Source organism: Clupea harengus, chromosome 2 (genome assembly GCF_900700415.2).
Source record: "Clupea harengus chromosome 2, Ch_v2.0.2, whole genome shotgun sequence".
NCBI lineage: Eukaryota > Metazoa > Chordata > Actinopteri > Clupeiformes > Clupeidae > Clupea > Clupea harengus.
In genome coordinates, this window is record NC_045153.1 from 26187561 (window position 1) to 26211044 (window position 23484).

General features: G+C 44.0%; 1 protein-coding gene across 8 annotated transcripts; it reads left to right on the top strand.

The window, feature by feature from the left end:
- The first annotated feature begins 744 nt into the window (after window positions 1-744).
- Window positions 745-19459, top strand: pou2f1b (POU class 2 homeobox 1b). 8 transcript variants are annotated; one of them, XM_031558640.2, is made up of 14 exons: window positions 755-857; window positions 5857-5922; window positions 6373-6464; window positions 11931-12203; window positions 13038-13176; window positions 13507-13595; window positions 13770-13943; window positions 14229-14370; window positions 14752-14906; window positions 15527-15709; window positions 16132-16225; window positions 16628-16976; window positions 17272-17372; window positions 17627-19459. In XM_031558640.2, the coding sequence occupies exons 1-14, from the start codon at window positions 812-814 to the stop codon at window positions 17872-17874; spliced, it is 2151 nt and encodes a 716-aa protein (XP_031414500.1). In that variant the 5' UTR covers window positions 755-811; the 3' UTR covers window positions 17875-19459. The 8 variants fall into 8 exon arrangements, with proteins under 8 accessions (XP_031414519.1, XP_031414533.1, XP_031414500.1 ...); XM_031558651.2 differs by having other exon boundaries at window positions 14761-14906; XM_031558646.2 differs by having other exon boundaries at window positions 13041-13176.
- Window positions 19460-23484: the final 4025 nt, after the last annotated feature.

A 23484-nucleotide genomic window follows, 5' to 3' on the forward strand; every position in this document is an offset into this window, starting at 1 on the left:
GATTTGGAAGTGGCAAGATGGAAAGTGCAAAACGGCATGGGCCAAGGCAATACTTTTGTAAGCTGTGAATTTTTTTATTTTTTATTACATACCCCCAATGAAGACATATTGAAATGATGCGGTGCATTGTAATGATTACCTTTTTCAGACTGTACTGAAGGGTTAATGTAGTTTGAGTAAGTCAAGCACGTCCACCTCTGAGAAAAGGGAAAACGTCCACTACCCAAAACCAAAAGCAAACAGAAATGTAAAAAGAATAATACATGGGATATATTCATATTACATAGTTTCAGTATTAAAAGGGGGAGGGGGTCACATTTAGGCCAAATTACAATCCATCCCTGAGTCTCCTTCCCACAACCTAGGCCTACACTGTGTGGTAGGCTACCCGCATTCACCTGAACATTTAAAAAGATGTTGTATGGAGTCTTTGATCATATAGAGCTAAATGCGTTAAAAGCAAATATGTGACTTAGCTCCCCTATAACATCATTACATCTGAGTGAGAGATTTTGCACAGGGACAAGGACAGTTATTTTTTAGCCACGGAGCTAGGCTACGTCTTACTGGATCAAGAAGTTCAGATGTCTCCTCAGGTAGATAGCCTACGCTCTTGCTATATAGTTAAAGTTGTAACTACTAACTTTAATACTAAACTATTGCTCGAGCATTTGTTCTACGTTAAAACACAACTAACACACAATGTCTCATCTATCGGGAAGAGCGCAACGGAAAGTAACCTACATCTGGTGGTAGGGCAGGGTGTTGGGTTTTTTGTATAAGGGTTGGGATTTCGGGTTAAATATTCAAAATGGCGGACGGAGGAGCAGCGAGTCAAGATGAGAGTTCAGGACCAGGTAATCATTACAGCATTTTACATATTCATATTCATATTCAAACACTCTTTCTCTCAAGCCAGATAAGCATGGAGGATGAGTGTAAACAAAAATATTTTTATGTAATGCCTGTGCACTGTAGGATTTGAATTAACCACCGCAAGCGAATAATTCACTGTGGGGGAACTGGCAAGGCACTGCGACGGCAAATTAAAGGGGAAAAACTGCCTCTCTTTGTGTGATTAGAGGGCTAAGCGCGTTACATATTCATATCGCTGCTGAGCAAATGCGATTTAGCATATTTTATTAATAATCTGTGAGACAACTTTTGTTTGTTACCTGGCCATATTCAGGTGATGTTGAAAATCGGTGTTGAATCATAACGAGCTAGCTTGCTAGATTAGAGGTGCCTAGCTAGCAGCTTGCTAACGCTAGGCACAGCGGCTTTGTGTTTTCGTATTGTGTCATGGACCATTCCCCGATAAAGGTTTGCATATTCATTCGCATCCAATTGGATAGGGCCTGCGCATATGTTTACAATTAAAATAAAAAAAACTCGGTACAACAAAAAGGTCACACAGGATTTAGATCAGTTGGAAGGTTTAGTATAGCGTTATTTTATGCCTATTCTGATCAGCCTTTTGTGCTCGTTGCAGGCGTGTAGCCTGTTGTGTTATTCATGTGGGCCTTCTAGACCAGAGAATGCGGTGTTCAGCATATTCTATCAGAATGAATCCATTTAACGCGTCGCATAGCTGAATGTGAATGTTGTTTGCTAGCTCCCTAGTTTTCATTTTTTATTCATGAGAAGAAAATCAATGTCCTTTGTTGGTGGCATGTCGTTCTCTTCCGAGCTGCGTTACTTTTTTTTAGTTCAATATAGGTACAGTCAGATTGTTTAACAACACTAGCACTAGCTTGCTATCCTAGGTAGGTAACGTTGGTCTGCAACCAATCTCTTGAGCGGGCAAGTCAAGGAAATTCAGTATTATAATGTTATCAATAATCGTGTGTAACTGAAGCAACATTTCATGCTTTGAAATTGATATTAAGTACGTCACAAGACTGTACGAGGTGGATAAGTTTAGTCAACAAACGTTAGCTAGCTATAACAGTTTTCACAAGGCATATAGACCAACATTAGCATATCACGATACGTTGGTCAGCTAGCTGACGTTAGCTAGAATGTATTTGCCCGTCTGTTTCTTTTGCTTTGGTCAAGGTATTTGCTCGCCTGTGTGTTCAGACAAGTTAAGAAAGGCGTAACCTCACGGTAAACAATGTAGCTTGCTGAGTATAGCTAACGTTACTTCTATTTTATGTCTGTAGTAATGTTAGCATTGTTTTGCCAGGACATTCAAACGAATCCTGTGGCCATTTAGCTAGCAGAAGTAGCTTTCAAGCCGTATCTGGCTACCCCAATGTAAATTAGCTTTTTTTGACTAGAACAAAGGGCTCGAATCGTAACAACCACACTTAACCTATTAAGTTGTAAATAGGTGGTAACAAAAGTTGTGTTCGCAACAAAACTTCGAACATATTAGATGCACGATTCTTAGTAATGTTCAGTGGTGCAGTGTTTGTGCTGAATAATTCCCCCAACTATCGTTACCATGTACTGTTTACGGCGGAACTGTTAAAACAACATTGTAGTCGAACGCCTTCCTTCTGTACTTTAGGCAATTCAAACGACGTACCAAAAGTTGTGAATTCAGGAATTTAAGTTGCTCACTCAGTTCCCTCCAGAAATCACTTGTGCTGTTGTATACCGCAGCTGTATGTGGGTGGTGTTTGTTTACGACAAGTGAATACATTACAGGGAACTCATTAGAATGGCTAATTCAGGGAGGTGTTGCTTATTTAAGACGGGAGAACAGACATCTGCCTAAACAGGCTTTGAAATGAATCCGGCTAGTTTGACGCATTATTTTCACACCGAAATCCAATTTATCTTTACTATATCTTGTGAATACGGGGACTGGCAATGCCAATTTCTTTTCTTTTTTTGGCAAAAAACCATTCAAGTAACAGAAACGGGGTAGAGACTAACTTGTTTTTAGGAAATTTTAATTATCCAGAGATAAGCTGTACATCATTATTTCATGTATGTATTGATTGTTTTTATCAGACCTTCTTGTTCCTGACCCACGTAGTCATTCAAGCCCAACAAACACTGAATATTCATTAGTGTAAACAAAAAATCATACATTATGAAAAGTGGTCATACACAAACACAATGTAAAGGTAAACAGGCAAACTGGGGGGGGGGGGGGGGAATGGGCTGTCAGTTGGCTGTACCAGGAAAGGCTGCTTCTGGCTCCACTCAACGTTATGGAAATGTTATAGTACTGGACAGTAACTGGTACCTCTGTACCTCAGTTACACTTATATTTTTTAACCCCTCTGTGTAGTAAACTCTAAATTAAACATGGTATGTAATTAATAGTCTTTGTATAATAGTAAGAGTAGGTTTTGTATAAGTAGTTCAATTTTCTAGAAATACCTAGCTTATTGATGTTTAAACGGGTGTTGAAGTGCTTAATATTCTGTGTTCATCATCACTGTGGTCCCTCAAATACAAACTCTCTCAAACCACTTAATCTTCCCCTACGCTGTTCAGTCACCCCTTTCAATAAAACAGTGCTAATCAGTTCCCCTGTTTAAAATTCACCCAAGTAAAATATTTGCATAACACATTGTTACATGTTTAGGCCTATGAAACCGTAGCAGCGGCAAAAATGGAAATGTGCTCTACTTCACTCTCTCTTTCTTTCCCTCCATCTTCTTAGTAAGGTGTTGTTCACACCTAACATAGCCCGATGTTCAGTTTTAGACATTGTTATTGTTGTCCATCTCTCACCTGTTGTGGTGTTTTCTACTTTAAAAGTGTTGAGAGAAAAAAAAGTCAGGAAATGGCTGATTGTCTTTTAAGTTGCCAACCTAGCTTGTATTCAAACAGCAGTTTGAGTGGAAAGGAACTGTCCATACAGGCAAACCAAACGGTCCCTGACAACCGCAGAATGCCTCACGATTGTAAACTTGTCCAATCTGTTCTAGTTTGGCTCCTCTGTTGAGGAGGTAACGGCCCAATTTTGGAATGAAATCTGTATGCTGTTTTGACCAGATGGCAGCTTTTGGCCACCTGTCAGTTGCTTAGAGTGACTTCAGTCGTTTTTAGCATATTTGTGTAAGCCAGCAAGGTCGTGAGTTTTGCAAAATACCGATTTGGCATTGTTTGAATGTTGGAAGCTGAAACAGTCACTTTGGAGATGGCTTACAAAAAGAGCCAACTTCAGAGCAAGTTAACTTTGCATTTGCTTCTGACACTTTGTCTGGTTTTCAGCTGACTGCCAAAGCTCAGTTTGCAAAGGCTGAATTAATTTCAGTGAGTGAAAAAAAAAAAGTTAATGGAATCTAAAGTTAATCTAAATATGCTAATCTTGCCACAGTCACTGTGTGTGTGTGTGTGTGTGTGTGTGTGTGTGGCAGAGCTCACACGCACAGAGCTGCCTGGTTTGAGCAGTAGGGGGTCCTGTCATTAAAATTCTCTCAGTGTGCATTAATGACAAGGTATTTATTAACGATGAAAAGTGATTTGCCCTCCCCTCATTTTCCTCTCTTTCACACTGCAGTCGTATGGGTTTTGGTACATTACGGGGATAAAAATCTGCCGCCCGAAACCTCGAAGTGTTTACCAGTTTGGCTTAAGACTCCAGTGAGCCTTCTATCTGTACAGTGCATGCTGGGAATGTCTCTGCTTACCTGTGCTTCTAATTATAATGCCTTCACTCTTCCAGTAATTGGGCCCGTGCCACCTCCCCCACTAGCTCATTCTCCCTCTCTCTCTCCCTCGCTCATTCCCTGCTCTCTTCCTTTTCCCTCCAAAGCCATCCAATTAATATGCTAATGAGCTGATAAATATTTATGGGGACTTTAAATTATGCAGAAAGCTTTCAGAGCCCTGTGTGAAATGAATTGCTCGCAGGACTTCAAAGTGTTGCGCCGCTAACGAGGCAGGGGAACATTTGCATATGGCTTTAATCAGCTGAATACTGATTGCGCTTCGTTATGGCTGCTGCCAGCTGCACTCTTTGTTTCTGCTTCAAACCTGAAAAAAAAAGAGAGGGAGAAGGGGAACTTTTTTCACACTCGAGTTGCCGTGACGATCATGGCACGAAAAGAGAGGGAGGCAGAGAAGAGAAAAACGGTAGCGATTGAGAGAGCTGCGTCGCAGTCATTTACTGTACTGTACCACTTTAGCGTGTGCACAAGACCCTACTGTGGACATCCTGCCGGTTTGTTAGTTGGGAGGATTGTGTTTGCATCCCGGACTCTCTGCCCACCACCAAGGCCCTCTTGTCGGACCAGTTTTCCCCTTCCTATCTTGAGTTTGCATCTAACGGAGACCTGTGCTGCCACTTGGCGTCTTTCAAAGCCATGCTAGAAAGTGCAGGTGCAGCTTTGGCGGGTGAGTCGAAGAAAGGGTGTGGGTGTGCTAAGGCATTTAAATCTCTGCACGCTCTGCCCTCCAGCCATTCAGCTTCAGCCTGTGTTTTCATGTTTGCATACAGTGATTTTAGTTTTTTTTTCTTTTATTATTATTTTAATTTATTTATTTTTTCACCTTATTTCATTTTCTTTCTTCTGTATTTGTTTGTGTCTGGGTGGATGGTAGTCTGTCTGTATGTCTTTGGTTAAATTGCCAGCGTCCGTTTTGTTCAACACTCCCTGTTTTGGCTATTGGTGCATGCAGCGGTATTGCTGGAGATTGGGACAGTTTGAATAGAAAAAATGTCTGTGAGCCAAATTGGAGTCATTGGAGTGAAGTGGTCCATGTAGTCGGCGAGTGAGCACTAATGGGGCCAAATTGGAGCGGCTCAGAGGCTCTGTTTCGGGGTGTGGGGACGTGCCACCTGTGGGTGGGCTGGGTCAGGTGAATGGGTGCTGTATGGAAATGAACTCGGATTTGGGGTTTGGTGATCGCTCAGCTGAAGTCTGTGCCCTGTGTCCTTCATTTCAGATTCTAAAATGAGTAATCCGTCTGAATCGAGTAAATGTGCAATGGAGAGTGGCGACGGAAACACAGGTGAGTTCACCTGCTGGGCCCCACCCCACCAACTACCACTGCTATAGCCCCCACTCCTGCTGCCTGCCATCTGCTAGATATTCACCTGTCCCGGCGTTATCTGTTTGTTTTTCTTGTGTCGTGATTAAAACTGCTCAATGCTTGTGAGCTATATTCTCCTGTGTGTTTACAGTGATTGGATTGTGCACATTTTCAAGCTCAGCTTGTGTGCTTTTGTTAGCTTAAAATGTAAATCTAAAAGAAAGAAAAAAAAACCTCATTATATTGAAAAGGTTTTTCTAATGGGCTAGATAATTATATACCCTAAAAGCCCATTATCAGTTAGGTGTGTGTGTGGAAGGGCGTGCGAGAGTGAGAATGCCTTGAGTAGACAAGGGGTGTTTTTGCTGTTTAATGTGCAGGACTTGGTGTGTGGATCTTTACCCCTCCCTTCTCTTCATCCCCCTCCAGGTGCCCAAACAAATGGACTGGACTTTCAGAGACAGACAGTGCAGACAACAAACGCAATCACCAACGCACATGCACAAGCTCTGCTCCAACAGGTAAAGAGCGTGCTCACACATGCATAAAGGCACATGCAAAAATCATGCTCCAACAGGTATTGTGCTCACATACAAAAAGCCCTGTTCAAACAAGTGATGTTTGCTCACATGCGCTCTCACGCTAAACCCCTGCTTTGGCAGGTAGTACACACACACACACACACACACACACACACACAAAAGCTTTGTTCAAACGCCTGTAGGAATGTGCAGATGTTTCGGGGAGGTGTGTGTGTGTGTGGGGGGGGGGGTCGTCATTGTTCTCCCCTGACATGACACATCCTGTCCACACAGCTCAACAACTGCCATGTTATTATCATACTTCTAGGAGGCTCCCAGCTGCCCCCTGTGTGTGTGTGTATGGATGTGTGTCTGTGCGTGCGCATGTATATTCAGTTTTATACGGACATTAAAAAAAAGATGCTTCGGTTGTGCATATGTTGGGGGCTCTGTGTGTGTGTGTGTGTGCGCGCACGCATATGCATATTCATATTTGTGTGGACATGAATATTCGAAGGAAGAAGCTTTGCTTGCGAGTATTTTGTGTGTGTGTGCTTTTTCTGGGCTGGTCTGAAGTGTTCAGAGGAAGGACTGAGCGGATTCGGGCTGACTTTAGAGAGAGAGAGAGAGAGCGCTGTAGCAGCAGCGCCTGCCATCACCCAGCAACAAGGGAAATTAATCAGCCCTGTATGCTAATTAGCTGCTCCGCAGTTGCTCGGAAACAGATGGTGAAGAATATGCAAATCTATGCAGAATTATTACATGTGCTGCATTACCACCTTCCTTTTAGTTTTTTTCCCCCTCTCCTTTAATTAACATAGCCTGCCCCTCCTTTCCTCTTCGAGTCTCAGTTGGCTGCAGTATGTTCCTAACCAGCACCATCCCTTTAAAATGCTTTTTACATAAGGCCACACATTTCACTCTTTTTGGTGAATATGGCCGAGGCGCAGAATGTTTGGAGTGTCTTCCTCAACTATTTCCTGCCTGAGGTGAAAGGAAATGTGGAGCCCTGTGTAGCAGTGTATGGCAACCTAATTAACCCTCAGTTCGAGCCTTAATCCAAACAAGATTTTCTTCCCCATCAAAAGCAGTCGGCGTGTTCAAGCCCTAGTGATGTGAGCTGGGCCAAAGAGGACTTGCTAAATCCCCTCAAAGTGTCGCGCCTCAGTGTCACAGGGCAGCGAGGAGCATACCACCCCCCACCCCTCCTGCTCCAGGGTGATCTGAGGCACATCTTGAAGAATTTATGCAAACGGAGCAGCTTTTTTTTTAGCCAAAATGAGAACATCAAAAGGGCTCCATGGTTGACTGCGTTTCACTGAATCAAGCAGAAGTAAGACTACATGACTTAATTTATCGATAATCAGAATATTCCAGAAGATGGGTCTTGAATATATATTTTTCAGAAATAAATAGGCGTCTGCTACAACGAACCCTTAATTATCTTTGGGTGCGAAGGCTCACTGGTTTTCAGTGACATGTAAGGACGTGCCGCTAGATGGAGCTGCATTAGTCTGCCTGTTTGTGAACGAGCAATCAAATTGTCAGGTCAGATTGTATCATCTCAAATTAACCAGCTAATAATGTCATAAATGTAGGCACATTGAATGAAAATACAGTTGTTGTTTTTTTTCATACGCATTCCCACGTGATGTACACTTAGTGTAGCCTAGATAAAACAATATGGTGGTGTTAATTGTTATGAAGGTGTTCTGAAGAAGAAAGGTCAATGTCAAATTGATCTCATCTTAACAGTTAACAATACCTGATATTACTGATCCCAACCTGTCAAGACTGATGCGGGCTGCATCAAACAAACATGGTCTCACAACTCCAACTCGTACATTATGTTAATGCTTGGCTGTTCTCCCTCAGGGCGATCACCTGTTGAGCTTAATGAGACGGAAGAGGCACTGTGACAGCTTGGTCCGTTTGAATAAACTGGCATTTTTCTATAACTGATATAATTTAGTTTGCAACCTTGAAAACCTAACTCTGCTAGCTATACATTACACTGTCCAATGTATTATGCACAATATGTGCCTTTTATCATATCGCCAACAACATTTTATTAGATAACACATACTTCACATTCAAATGCTTAGAAAACAATGTATATAGCCTGAAAATGCGAGCAGTATTTCCACAAAATAAAGTTTTTCACTTTTTTTTTTTTTTTTGTTCTTTTGGTCATGTGTTCATCTACGATGTCACAGTACGTTAACTAGGCAGTCATATTTCTGTAAAATCTTGTAATATTACTCTACCTTGTCAGGCTACATGCTTCTTTGGCTTCTGGTGTTCCATTTCCTTCAGCTTGTCAACAAATACACATGTACCACTGTCCATTAGGAGGGTCTCAAAGTGCGATTTCTATTGGTGGTGTAAAAGTGAACTACACTCCAACTTTAAGGGGAGCTCTGTAGCAAAAAATACTAGGGATGCACCGATACCACTTTTTTACAAACCGATACGAGTACGAGTATTTGTATTCGTGTACTTGCCGATACCGAGTACCGATACCGATACTTCTTAGATTTGGTCTCCATGAAAGTGCAATTAATTTGGAGGCAGATTTTATTTTATCCTCTGCAGATTATGTCAAGCCTATAGTACAAAATTAACAGAAGGCTATCCCAAGCCAAAAATAAACAGAGCTTTCTGGTTTTAACACACAAAAAAGCCTTCAAACAGACAATATCATCACATGAGACAAAATGCAAATATAAAGGCAAATATAAAGGCAATTAAATTTGCTGCATAGTTAACAACACAGTCTGCTTAACAAAAAGTGAACAGAACTATTACTAGATTAGCACAAGAGCACATTTCAGTTACAAAAGGATCAGAAGAATCTCCTGCTCAAGTACACAAACAATCACTTAACCTATGTGGCACAGTCTTTCTCTCTACCTCTCTCTCTGTGTGTGCGTGCGCATTTTTTTCTTTTGCAAGACGTCAGTTAAGATTGGTTGCTTCGGTCTTGCCCCACTAGCATCAGTGAACGCTGTGTACTAAGCACTATGGTGCGTCTTCAGATGTTTAATCAAATTGCTTGTGTTAAACAAAGTACTTTCCTTTCCGCCCCTCCACACCGTAGCAGTGCAGATCTTACACTGTGCCTTACTCCTGTCGTCGTCATTTATCTTAAAATGAGCCCAAATCGCCGTTAAGGCAGCTCAACGGAATTGCTAATCGCTAACGAGATGCTAGCAGCTAAATTTAGCGAAACCTGTATACTGAAATACCTTGACACTATGACAAACTTTCCTAACACAGTCAAACATCAAGCAAATGCAACACAAGACGGCAAATAAGCTACTTACTAGTCTGGCAGAGAGTGGTAGGACAGGTAGGACAATAAATCACATTTTGTGTCAGCATAGCCCGGCCAGTTTGATGCAGTGAAATACTGATGAGTGGTATCGGTGCTTGGTATCGGCAATTCAAAACGAGTACGAGTATTTTAACGAAGTATCGGCACCGATACTGGTATCGGTGCATCCCTATCGGTGCATCTTATCTTTTATAAGTAAGAAAACAACTGTTTCTGATTTGATTTGTTTGTTTCAGAAACCTATACAAAAAAGATGGGTGTTAGGTGCTTTGTAAGAGTTTTGTTTAATAGATTGACTCTTTCTAGTTGCAGTCCTAATCTGAACAAATAAGATGGTTGAGTGTGCAGTGGTCATGGGGTAATTGAGTGTTATTTTACTCTTCTTTTCTTGAGAATTTGAAACCCCTGACCCTGAGTAGATCTCACCCTGCTGAGATTGACCCTTTCCTCTGTTCCACGACCTCTGACCTCTGCACTGTGTTCTGCTCTTAGTCTAAGACGGAGGAGGCTGGCGAGCCTATGGCCACCAGCCAGGCGGAGGCACTGCCTCAGACCCAACTCATGTTGGCCGGGGGGCAGATCGCTGGAGTAAGTGGCATTCTGCCCCATGCTGCCTGCTCATGCGCCTGGAAATAGAACGTGTGTGTGTGTGTGTGTGTGTGTGTGTGTGTGTGTGTGTGTGTCTGTCTTTCCACATGTGACATTACTAATATCACCCAGGGCTGATGGTCCAAGTCCTCCAGGAAATCTTGTAACTTTCTTTACTTGACGGTAAAAAGTATGCATCTCCTCTGTCTTTAGTATTCAGATATTCCTGTAGAACTTGGTTGGATCACCCAACACCTTATATTGCACCCCATGTAGAACTGTAGATCTTCAGGTGGAGGAGTGGACACCTCTGGAAAGCCCTCTCAACTGCAGTGCTAGGAGGATCGGCTTCTCTCGTGTTCAGTCCTTACTTTGGTAAACGGGAAGCAATCCGTTCCAGTTCAGCAATTGAGTGGGGCGCATTAAAGCCTTATCCCATTTCTTACACTCGCGACTTTGCATCCCTGAAAGGCACAGTTTTGTGACTTAGTAGAAAGCCAGACGAGGCGGCTCATTCTACTTTTCAATCCCTCACCCTTCCAACTTCTTTCTCACATCTGTTGTCCACCCGTCCAATTCTTCTCAATGGAGCAGTGAGGTGCACTTCAGGGGTGCACGCACGAGTAATGGGATTAGCCCCGAGTCTACTCCGCTCATGACTGTGGCTCCATCTTGAAGACCCAGCCTCAAAGCTCATCTCTTCCCTGTTGTGTCTCTTCAGTTCACTGACCAGTGGCACTTGAAAAGAGCCACTCATCCAGGCCGTCCACCAGGCGCCTTCCGGAGGCTTCTGCAGGATTAGAAGCCTCCATAGCCAGTTGTCCAGAAGGCTTGGCAAATGCCTACTTAACATGTCTTTAGTAGCTAATATAAATGACAAAATATTAGCCTTAACTTTAACTTAATTGCGTTGGTCTGGTTACAGTACACACCACCTAGCTCGTTGTGTGTATGGTTAAGCACTTGTAATGCTGGGTCACGTGGTGGTGTTGCAGACCATGTTGGGTTATGACTGGAGATGGAAAGAGAGAGAGAGAGAGAGAGGAGAGAGAGGCTTGTTTTCATCTCCATCTGTCATCAGAGTGCCATGTGATCTGCATGCCCTTGCCAGTCATGCATTAAACTGGCTCAAGGCCTTTATAAGGCAGAAGTCTGCCCCGGGGCAGCCCGAGCCTCTGCTTTGTATGGTGCGAGTCACTGGTCAGAAGTCAGTCTGTGTGTCATGATCGCATGTGTTTGTGTCTGGTCCAAGGAATCACTGTGAAGGCGTGCCACCGATCACTCACATGTATGTCCACCCCACCCCCACCGTAGATCAGCACAGGAAGGTTCCACATACGTCATCCAGACATTTGCTGTATATGCCTGAATCAAACATGACATTCACTTGGTGTACTGTGCCTTTTTCCTGCTTATCTGCCTTCTTTGATTGGGATCGTGACGCGTCAATAAACAAACTCTGTGCCTGATGTCTAGGCTTATGTGCTCATAACCCTCTCCTCTCTCATTGTCTCTCTTGTTTTCTCTTTCTCTCTCTGTAGTTGACTCTGACTCCGGCACAGCAGCAGATGTTGCTGCAGCAGGCCCAGGCTCAGTTGCTGGCGGCGGCCGTGCAGCAGCACTCAGCCAGCCAGCAGAGCAGCACCAGCGGAGCCAACATCTCCGCCTCCGCGGCCACACCCATCACCCAGATCCCCCTCTCCCAACCCATCCAGATCACGCCTGTAAGTCAGGCTTCCCTTCCGCTACCCTACCTCTCATCCTGGGGAGGGTGTGGTGGGGTTAGCCAGATGTTCAATGTTCCAGGGCAAATGGTGCGTGTCCTGAAAAACTGCAGGGTTTCCATTAAAGTATTGTGTTCTTTTTATGATTTTTAGATAGTTACAGGATTTGTGTGTATCTGCGTGTTCCTACCGTTGTACATTGCTGTGGGAAAGACAAACAAACAAAAAAAAAGCCAAGCCGGTCGTTAACTGCCCCGGAATTCCCCTTGCCTCCCAGCATAGTAGGCCATGTAACACTTGAGCGCTTTGTGTCCATATTCATTTGCATAGCCAAACTTGTGAACGAGGAAATGCTGTAGAGTGAATGAGTGAAATGACTCGCCTCAGTGAATGGAGAGGGCCAAAAACACACAGGTGCTTCCACTCGCTGTGCCTAAAGTGTTTCCACCTCTCTGTTCAGAGCTTCATAGGCTTACTGAGTTTGAAAACTTCATGTGCTAGCTGGAGATGAATTTTAGATGACCCAGATTGTCCCTGGCATATAATGAGGGTTTATTCATTTAACATGAGCTGATTGCATAATGCCAAGAATAATAACGGGGATGTGATAAAGTTTGGCTATAATTAGGACAGGAAAGATGACAGAGGAAGGCAGCTGCTAAAACTTCAGAAAGGCAGAGATGGCTATTTATCATGCTGGGATCAAAAAAAGATTTTCATATATTGTCACACATTGGACAAGCAATTAAACTAGATATCTTCTCAGCGATATGGTTCTTGTATATAATTGACAGTCTGTATTAGTGCTGTGACATGCTTGGTTTTATTGATGTTTTACTTTGCCCACTTAGAGAATTATTTTCTGATATGTGCATATGTGTTTGTGTGTTTGTGCGTGCGTGCGCGTGTGTCTGTAATCTGCAGCAGCTGCAGCAGCTTCAGCAGCAGAACCCCAACCTGCAGCAGTTTGTGCTCGTGCAGCCGGGGCTGCCCATCGCCACCCAGCTGCAGCAGCTGCAGCCGGCACAGTTCATCATCTCCCAGACGCCGCAGGGCCAGCAAAGTACGCACCGCAACGAACCACACCACACCGCACCACATTGCACCGCTGCGTTCAAAATCCACTGAAGATCTACAGAAAGACAGATATGCTAAAGATATGCTAACTTCTGACAGATATGCTAAAGATATGAGAACATTAAAATGCATAGCACTCAAAATACTGTACGTCACTATGACTAATATGTACAGTGACTCAGTACTACAGTGTACACATACAGTTATACTCCCCCCCCCCCCCCCCCCTGTCATTCACTTGTGTTAACTCTGTTTGATGATGGGCTCTTTATAACCTCCTTGCCTACAGTTTACCTTTCTCCCGCTCATTCCTCAGGTCTCCTGCAGGCCCCCAACCTACTAACACAACTACCTCAAAGCCAAGCCAACCTCCTGCAGACTCCTAGCATCACCCTCGCCACCCAGGTAAAGAGACTACAAATCCCACAATTCTCCTCTCAACCCCTCTCAAAATGTTCCTTCTTCGTTTGACTGAAATGTCATAGTCTAGCTGTTTTCATGACTTATACTTGGCTGTACAGAGCCATGTCAAATGGATTTGTGTTGGTTTTTTACTCTGCTGTATTTCTGTGTTGTTAGCCCGCGACCCCGACTCGCACGATAGCAGCTACCCCCATCCAACCCCTCTCCCACACCCAGAGTACACCAAAGCGCATGGACACGCCCAGTCTGGAGGAGCCCAGTGACCTGGAGGAGCTCGAGCAGTTCGCCAAGACCTTCAAGCAGAGGAGAATCAAACTGGGCTTCACTCAGGTACACACACTTACAAACATGGTGCATCTCCCTGTTTGTTTATTATATGTGCTGTGTGTGTTTGTTTTCGTCAGGTCTACTCTTGTCTAGTAACAATTTAAAATTGATTAGTTTACTGAGAAGTGTACAACAGTTATCTTTGCCAGAATGGCTTAGTTCAAGGGGACTTCTATTCATACTAGTAAGCATAAGTGTGTAATATGGTACAGCAACTTTGGTTGGCGCTGGTGAATCAGCTGATTGGCCTGCCTGAACTAACGCTCAGCTTGATTTGTGTGTTATCAGGGGGACGTTGGCCTTGCCATGGGAAAGCTTTATGGCAATGACTTCAGCCAAACCACCATCTCTCGATTTGAGGCCTTGAACCTGAGCTTTAAAAACATGTGCAAGTTGAAGCCTCTGCTAGAGAAGTGGCTCAACGATGCAGGTATGTCTCTCCTCTGGCTACGCTTCACACAGGAGAACAAACACGCCAGAATATTAGATGGAATGTGTAGTGCTGCTCTCTCTGTATGTGTGTGTGTCTCTCTGCGGGTGCATCTTTAGTTAAGACAGATGTTTGTCAGATGTGTCTGTATATGTGTGCATATTTGTGTGTGTGATGAGTTTCCTGTGCCTCTACCCTAGTCAGTCTGGTAGCACAAATCCACCTTTTGGTGTTTCAAGCATCTTTTTTGCAGAAAAAGCACTTTAGCCCCAAACGTCTGTGTTTAGTCAGCACGTTCTCACCTCATGGCTGCTGTTTGTCATGGTTAAAAAAAAAAAACGTGATCCTTACCTCCATCCCTGTGCGTTTGTGTTCGTGCTGTGTGTGCAGAGAACCTGACGTCTGACCAGGCCCTGTCCAGCCCCAGCTCCCTGGGCTCCCCTGGCCTGGGCATAGAGGGGCTGAACCGCCGGCGCAAGAAAAGGACCAGTATCGAGACCAACATCCGCGTGGCCTTAGAGAAGAGCTTTATAGAGGTGAGAGACAAAAGGACCTCCAGAATCTTACCTTCAGCAGACCTTATCAGTCCTTTTTTTTTTTTCACCTAGGAAAGCATTTTATGATTCTAGCTAATGCATTTCAGTAAGTTAATATTGTGCATCTTATGTTGTGTATTGTAATTATGAAAATGTGGACTGGAATCAATGAAATATAAAATACCCCTCATCCGTTCAACCAGCTATTGTCAGAACAAGCTGGTGTTTGTCAGTCAAAGGAATGAAGAAAGTGATGTGTGTTTTGAGCGGTGTCCCCCATAGACCATACACCGTTTGGTGTCCCCCATAGACCATACACCGTTTGGTGTCCCCCATAGACCATACACCGTTTGGTGTCCCCCATAGACCATACACCGTTTGGTGTCCCCCATAGACCATACACCGTTTGGTGTCCCCCATAGACCATACACCGTTTGGTGTCCCCCATAGACCATACACCGTTTGGTGTCCCCCATAGACCATACACCGTTTGGTGTCCCCCATAGACCATACACCGTTTGGTGTCCCCCATAGACCGCTCATGCCAGTGTAGCTTATCCTCTCCCAGTGGCCCGGTACTGAAAGGGCTTTCCTGCCCGACGCGTTTTGTCCCCTTCCAGCAGAACCAAAAACCTACCTCTGAGGAGATCACCATGATCGCCGACCAGCTCAACATGGAGAAGGAGGTGATCCGCGTGTGGTTCTGCAACCGCCGGCAGAAGGAGAAGAGGATCAACCCTCCCAGCAGTGGTGGCATGGGCACCACCCCCATCAAAACGATCTTCTCCTCCTCCAATCCCCTGGTACGGCCGTTTCCCAACTCAAAATAAGAAGCACATAGTCATTTGAAGCATGCTGGTTGAAGTATACTCGTGGAATGTTTGGAAAGTGCTCAATTTTAGTACCTTTTTTTAAAATTCAAAATGATTAAAATGAAACACCTTTTTACTGTTAATTATTCTAGTCTACTGACCAGACACTGTGTCCAGTTGGTACAACTTGGAATGGATTGTTATTTTCGTTCTCAGCCAGGCTGGTAACCTTGTTTTATGAGCACATTTAGGTTCATAGTCGGTAGAAAGAGCCGACGAGGAGAGGAGGATGATTAAGGTTTTGGGATCAAACACATATACAGTCACATAGTTGTGAGCCCTCATGATTGTAAGGTTTGAATGTGTGGTCCGTTCTGTGTGGTCCGACTGTGTTTTTGCCTCGCCTATTTCAGGTGTCCAGCACGACGAGCCTCACACCGACCACACTGACTGTAAACTCAGCTTTGCCTCTCACCAGCACGAGTGTCTCCAGCCTCGGCTTCACTGGTAATGACCCACTCACTGCTTCTATTTCACTCAGTAGTCTCTCTCTTTCTTTCTTTCTTTCTTTCTTTCTTTCTTTCACACACATACACTCTGAAGTCCAGGCAAAAACCTTTTTTGTAAGCTAAAAGGTTCATTGGAGTGCATCCCCTTTAGTTAGCCATCCAGTTTTCATTCATTTAATCACTTGAGTCGGTAAGTACAGGATAGGATAAGGAGTGGTGAAGGAGTTAGAATTAGACATCTGTGCACTAGCCCCAGTTTTGGGAGTTTATAATGCAGCTTTTTTTCCAAACATTCTTCTTTTTTTCTTTTCCTCTGAGTGTGTTCATATCCCATCATACAGTTTGTTTTGCACATAGTGTCCCCAAAATGTAAACAACTCGACTGCTTTTCCGTCTTTAGGCACAACCATCACGGCAGCACCCACCTCTACCAACACAGCCTCGGTCATCTCTGCCACGCCCATGGTCACTACCGTAGCCGCTGCCCCTCCGACCTCGCTAAGCCCCTCCCCGTCACTACACACATCTGGTGGCGGGGCCGGTGAGTCGGGCGGGGGGCCCCAGGAGGGGTCCGGCGGGTGCTTGGTATCACAGACCCCTATTTCTGCCTCCGCACTGGCTTCAGCTCTGAGCTCGGGCCAGGTGATGGTGGCAGGGCCGGGGCTCTCCACCAGTGCCAGCCTTGCTGCCATGGCCGCCGCTGCGGGCCTCAACCCTGGACTTATGGCCTCTTCACAGTTCAACCATGGGTAAGGGCCTGTGTGTGTGTGTGTGTGTGTGTGTGTGTGTGTGTGTGTGTGTGTGTGTGTGTGTGTGTGTGTGTGTGTGTGTGTGTGTGCGCGCGCGCGCTGTTGGCCCAAAATTCAAAAAGGCAATTGTTCATATATCTTGCCTGTTAATTCAACTGTTTGAATACACTTCTGTAGAAAAGTTTGTGGCTTTCCCAACCAAGACTTCAGCATGCTTGTTAGAAATGTCAAAAATTGGACTGAAAAGCCAACATGTCGGGCTGTGTTGACTGATGTTTTTAAATGTCCTCCGCAGGGGGGCCTTGTTGAGTCTGGGACCAGGAGGTTTGGGCAGTGCCCTGAGTCCAGCGCTGATGAGCAACAGCACCTTGGCCACGATCCAAGGGGTGTGGAGCGGCAAGTACACCAACCCTTCTGCATTAACACAAACAGTAGCTACATCTGCACACATCCCCCTGGGAAACCCACCGTAACCCATCCCCAGAGAGGCATTTCATCCAAGCCCTTTAGAATTGTGGTTTAATAATAATGAAGCTGGTTGCTGCTGTTCCTTGAGGTGATGGAAGTGTAGCATACCCACTGACTGCATATTCAAGTAATATCAGTGTTTTGGTGACCTTATTTACTTGTCTTTGTTTTCTTTTCTACAGCATTAGCCTCTAGTGGAACTCTACCCATCACTTCTCTGGATGGAAGCGGTAACCTGCTGTTTGCCAACGCCAGCGCGGGCGGCACGCCACTCTTCCTCAACCCGCAGAATCTGTCGCTGCTCGCCAGCAACCCCGTCAGCCTGGTGTCAAGTGCCAACCTGCAGCTCACGCAAGACGCCCACCAGAGCGTGGTCACCACGGCTGCAGTGCCCACCTCCACCATAAGCACCGCCTCCAAGGCGCAGTGAAGCGGCGGGAGCTGGCGGAGCCCTGCCATTCCGAGCCTTCATCATCATCATCATCATCATCATCATCTCTCTCTCCTTCTTTCCTTCCTTCATTCATTCATTTCCCTTGTCTGCTTCTATTCTGCACCCTGCGCTGTCTTGCGCGTTCCTCGTTATTTAATCTTTCTGCTGCCATCCAAAAAAAATGACACTAAAAAAAAGACAGGATTTTTTTTAAAGTGTTCACCTTGCATTAACTCCAGAATGTTGAGATAGGGGGTGAAAAAATAGTTTGGTTACTTTTTTTTTTTTTTTTTTTTTTGGGGGGGGAGAGGTGTCATCTTAGGGTTACTGACATCACACCTGAGTGGAGAGTGTCTCTCTGACTCAGTGGTGCCCCCTCTGGGTGACTTGCAAGAGGTGTTTTTAGATAAATGAAGACAGACCTCTCCTCTCCCCTCCCCAACCCAACTTCTTTTCATCTTCCCTGAACTCTGTCCTCCACTCCTCTTTTCAGAGCTGCTTTTGAAGACTCTTCTAACCAAAAAAATGTGCGATCTTAACTCTCTTTTTTTTTTTTTTTTTAAACAACTGAATGATCACTTCTTATCCTAGTGTAAGGTCCACTATCGTTTCCCAGTGGAAGGTACTGTATTGCAGGCCTTTTACGTTGTTCATATCTAATTTTACGTTATTCTTTTTTTTATGTTTTTTGGTTCTCTAACTGTAAGTCAGCTTTAAGTTGTACATCACATAATTGTGGTTACAAGGCTTTAAAATAAGTAATAAGTGGCAAATATATGGTTTCATCGTTCTAAGGAAATGTGCAACTGTCTGTCAGAGAACACTGATTTTGGTTTTGTTTGTTTGTTTTGGTTTTTTTGACCACTTGTGGTGTAAAACCTCTCCAGGATGCCAGACCTATAGTGATGGCTTAATTGGAGTCCTGCACAGAGGCCATCGGCTGTGTCTCATAGTTTGCTGTGAGATGGACAGATGACCTTTGAGACCTTAGCGGATGATGTGGTGGTTGTTTTATTTTTTTTATTTTTTTTTATATATATATATTTCTACATGAATGTTAGTTTTGGTGGTCTTCTCAAACACAGCCAATACTGTAACCTGGTCTGCTCTGAAAATCGGCCAGGGCCAGTCAGTGGGCTTTTTAAATATATATATATATATTTTTTCTTTCTTTCGATTGTGGCTTGGAGCAGGAGCTCAAAAGGCTGATGTCAAACCAGCCTCGATTTTTCTGGGGAAGTTGGTGGGATGTTACCGAAATGAGTGCTTGTTGCTTGGGTCAAGTTCTTTTTAGGGGGTTCTGTTTATTTTTCTACTTGTGCACAGTGTCTGTACCAAAAAACTGGACTAGAGAACTGCAGTCTGCCTACTCTGGAGGAGAAACTTCTTCTGTCGCACGCTGAGGTCGTTCTTTTCAAGGTCTTCAACTGGCCTTTTTTTCCAAGATATACCAAAAATATTTGTTAAACTATTGCTGTATATTGTCATTGTAGTGTGTAGCTTAAGCCTAAATATTTATGAGTCAAGGCTCTTGGTAGACAGCAGGAGATTTCAAAAAAAAAAAAAAAAAATGCAATATTTTGAAGATCCATGTCCAAAGACAAACCTATTTTTTAATTTGTAACAGGCTTTCCCTGCTCTTCTCTGTAGCGACAACGCAGATAACCAAAAATAAAAGATTGGGGCTTTGGGGGGGAGGGTGGGTGCGGGTTTAGGGTGAGCAGGACCCTTCCGCTGTAGCAGAGCGAGTGAGAGAAGCAGCAGCAGCAGTGTGGTGGTTCTGGGTCCCGCGGGTCACCTGGGTCGAGGCCCGAGGCCTCGCTGGCTCACCGGGGGTTGGATTGCTGAGGTGTTTTATGAGTGCGAGAGGAGAGGCGTTGGTGCATTTGCCCTACCCTCTCCCTAAAAAAAAAAAAAAAGTTAATATATTTGGGTCGTGTGTTTGTGTGTGTGGGCGCAAGCAGAGGGGCTTCGAGAGAACTCCAGGATGTTCCTACCTTACGGGGCAAGGGGGTGTCCTTGGTGGTCCTTCGTGCATTTTGTGCTAGTATGGATTTTTAAGCCCCATATCCCCCCCCCCCCCCCAATCCCCCTTGCCCTTTCCTTTTTCTAACGGCAGACTGTGAGTTGTGATCCTCTGCAGACCGGCGATAACCCAGTACTGGAGGCTTTAGGGACCGGAGTTAAGATGATCCAAAGGAGCGGTCCTGTTCTTTCTCTCCTTGTTAAGTTTCTAACTGATCTTCAGCCATGATGTAAAGCTTGAACCAAAGTCGTTTTCTCACTAGCTGCTGTGCCTGTGTAGAACAGTCCTGAGGCTGTTCACACGCTCACTAGTCTACACACTACTGACTGAATAACCCTGTTTTGCTTTGTTTTTTCACTTGCTGAGAGAGAAGAATTCTCTTCCAACTAATTTTTACAGCTTTACAGGAAGAATTTAAAAAAAGCTATTCAATGACTAGAGCTTGCGCAGTATCATGGATAAATAAAAATAAATAAAAAACCCTAAACAATGCTAACTAGTTCAAGCTTTTGATATGAATGCGTCAGAAGAATCTCAAAGCTTTCTTAAAGTGCTGTTGAGTGGTTTGGGGTTGCTGTGGGTTGGGTCATGTTTGTCATCTGCCATCACCCTTTTGCTAGTACCTTTGCCATCTTGTAGTCAGTAAGGCAGCCGCCTAAATCAAATATAATCGTTCTCGCTCCTTTCGCCGAAGAAGGAACCAAGGCCCTGTGGTCTGGTAATTGGGAAAACTGTTTTGGAGCCTAATAATATAAAAGATGCCAACTTTTTGCTTTTTGTTACTGTGCCTGTCTAGATCTCATAGTGCTTCTTATGTACGTTTCTCTACGTCTCATTTCATTCCCGTCCCCCCTACATTCAAACAGCAGTCTCACTGCCGCTTGCCTCCTTAAGCAACTCTGCAGTGCTCATCTCTAGTTATCATTATTTGTCTTTTTTGTGTTTCATCACATTTTTATTAAATACCTCAGCAGCACTTAGAAGAACGGTTCACTTTAAACAACATAATACCCGCCAATCAAATATTAACCTCTTTTCTATTATGAAAAAACACCACCAAAACAAATATCCTCTGCTAGAAGGAACTAATGTCAAGACAAACTACTACTGCTAGTTCAAGTACTACTACTTTTAGGGTGATTCCAGGTTAACCAGTAATGATTATTTATCCTACTTGCCAAAGTAAAAAAAAAAAAAAAAAAAGCCTTTGTCTCTGCGGCTGGGTTGATGTCTCGTTGCTGCTCACTCCGCTGGTTCTGTCCTGAGGTTGCAGCTCGGCCTCATGGGATTTGTAGTTTCGTTTGTGGTTGTGTTATCTAAGTTTTAGTGCAGTAGCATGGTCATCTGGGTCAGCACAGGGGCCATGGGAAGTTACTGAAATATTTATCTGAGGAACGACTTAACGATTAGAGAGGACTTTTTTTTCTAAATTCTATATATATATACACACATGTAAGATATTCATATTTTATATTTGAACTATTATCAAGATTGAATGTAGTGTTTTTGTCATGCTTATTCACAAAGAAAGAAAAACAACAAAAAAAAACTTCTTTTAATGATAGCAATTCTCAAATCTTTATCAAGACCAAAAATGAAACCACACCCCCTTGGGTGAGTTGCTGTCTTCAGTGCCCTCCTGTTGATAGGCGTGGCCTAGCAGATGGGAGGGGCTTGCTCTGGTGCTCCTGATAGACAGCACCCCCATCTTTTACTGTTGCTGGGGTAACAGACTCTAAAGCACCTGATCTTAATCTTTATTTTCTTGTTTGTTTAGTTCTTGATTTACAGACTTGATTTTGCTGTGTTTTTAACAATCATTTTATTGTTTGCCTTTAATTGTTTGTATAGCATGAGGGAGCAATATCACTGGCTTTCTTAGTTTGACAAAGCAAACATAACAATTACCCTTATCATTTATGCCTTACTGTTTTTGTTTTGTTTTTTGTTAGGATTTGTAGCAAACTGTTTGTTTGTGTGTGTGTGCGAGTGTGGGGAAAGAGAAACCCATCCCTGCATGCATGTATGTCTGACTCACTCGATCATGCATTATTAAGCTCCAATGACGCTGTGAGTTGTTTTGGATTTCTTTATGGTGTGTTCAGATTGTGTTGCCACCTATGGTTTTAGTGGTGTGACCTGTACTGGTGCAGCACCAGCAAGATTGAAAAAAAAGCTTTACTAATAAGCCCCAAGTGGACGAGCTGACCTTAGTCCGTAGTCATGGTGCATTTTCTTTGTAATGGAGCAGGTCGAATTTCCAGTTGGCACTTGGAAATTAAAACAAAATTAGGTTGGGGGGGGGGGGGGGGAGGAGATCTCTCTGTGCATATAAGGTTCTTTATCTGTCAATGAGAAATCAAGAGAGCGATTTTAATACCACGGTGACCACTCTGCTTTTTAAAAATGTTAACCTCTGCTCACGCTTGCGTCCCCTCTACAGCGCTTGGTCTAGGACATAGAAGCTTAGAGCTGAATGCTTGAGTCTGTGATTGGTTAGGAGTAGAGCTGCTGGTGTTCTTGATTTGGGTAATGTTGGATCAAGTGATCATGTTGTTGGCCAGAAGTGGATGGCCTACTTTGGAGTCCTATCCGGTGCCGTTGGTGGGGGGGTATGGACACAGGTGGCGCACCAGGAAAGTGGGGTAGCTGGTCTGGGGAAAGCAGCTGTTGTATACCTCATTTCTAACTCAAGACTGAGTCAAATTTGCTTTAATCTACTTTTAAAACAAAAAAAGTAAATAAAAAAAAATCCAAAAATGAGAGAAGTCAGCTCATGTCTATTTAGTCTATGGAGTGTATGTGTGTGTGGGACCTGGAGGGGGCCAAGGAGAGACAGACGTGCCTGTACACACACGACCACACATGCTCATACTGATGAATGTCAGCAAGGTCTTTAGTGCTGAATCTCTGTCTCATGTATTTAAAAGATCCCATTTTTTGTTCTGTTTTCTTGAGTTGTTAATCATCTGTTTTGAAATCAGTGTTATTTTTATGTACGTTGTTTTTTATATTTCAAATTTTCTAATGAATCTCCCATTTTATTCTTTTTTTTTTATTATGATTTGACAATCATGTCTTAGATTTCCCATCTCTCTCACATCTGAATGTAGCTGCGAGTAATGTGTTGTGTGGAGTGTAGGAACAGTAGTGTCTGCCTTCTCCTTGGCTTGACTTGCAAGTCTCCCACTTCTTCTCCATGGTAACCAAAGACTTACTAAAGTGATTGTATGGACTAAACCATCTCTCAGCACAACCCTGGTTCAACTTGCACCATCCAATTTCACACACACACACACACACACGTAGTCACAAACACTCGGGGTTGTGTGGAGATGGGCAGGACTGGGCTGGTTTCTCTAACGAACATGTTGAACCCTTGCTGAGCTGGGTGAAGGTCTCTTAACACACACACTCGGGGGAGGGCCTGCATGTCAAGCGTGCTAAATCGCAGCCACATTATGTGGTTTCCACAGCCATCGCCCTATACTGTAAGGCAGTAGTACTATGGATGGACAACGTGGACGTCTGGGACATGTGGTCCCCCCCCCCCCCATATCTTTGTGACGTTGGACTCTTCG

Coding starts and splice junctions, on each gene's coding strand:
- pou2f1b (XM_031558640.2), top strand. CDS start 812: ATGGCGGACGGAGGAGCAGCGAGTCAAGATGAGAGTTCAGGACCAG. Junction 858..5,856: donor AGATGAGAGTTCAGGACCAG/GTAATCATTACA, acceptor CCTTCATTTCAG/ATTCTAAAATGAGTAATCCG. Junction 15,710..16,131: donor TCTCCTCCTCCAATCCCCTG/GTACGGCCGTTT, acceptor CGCCTATTTCAG/GTGTCCAGCACGACGAGCCT.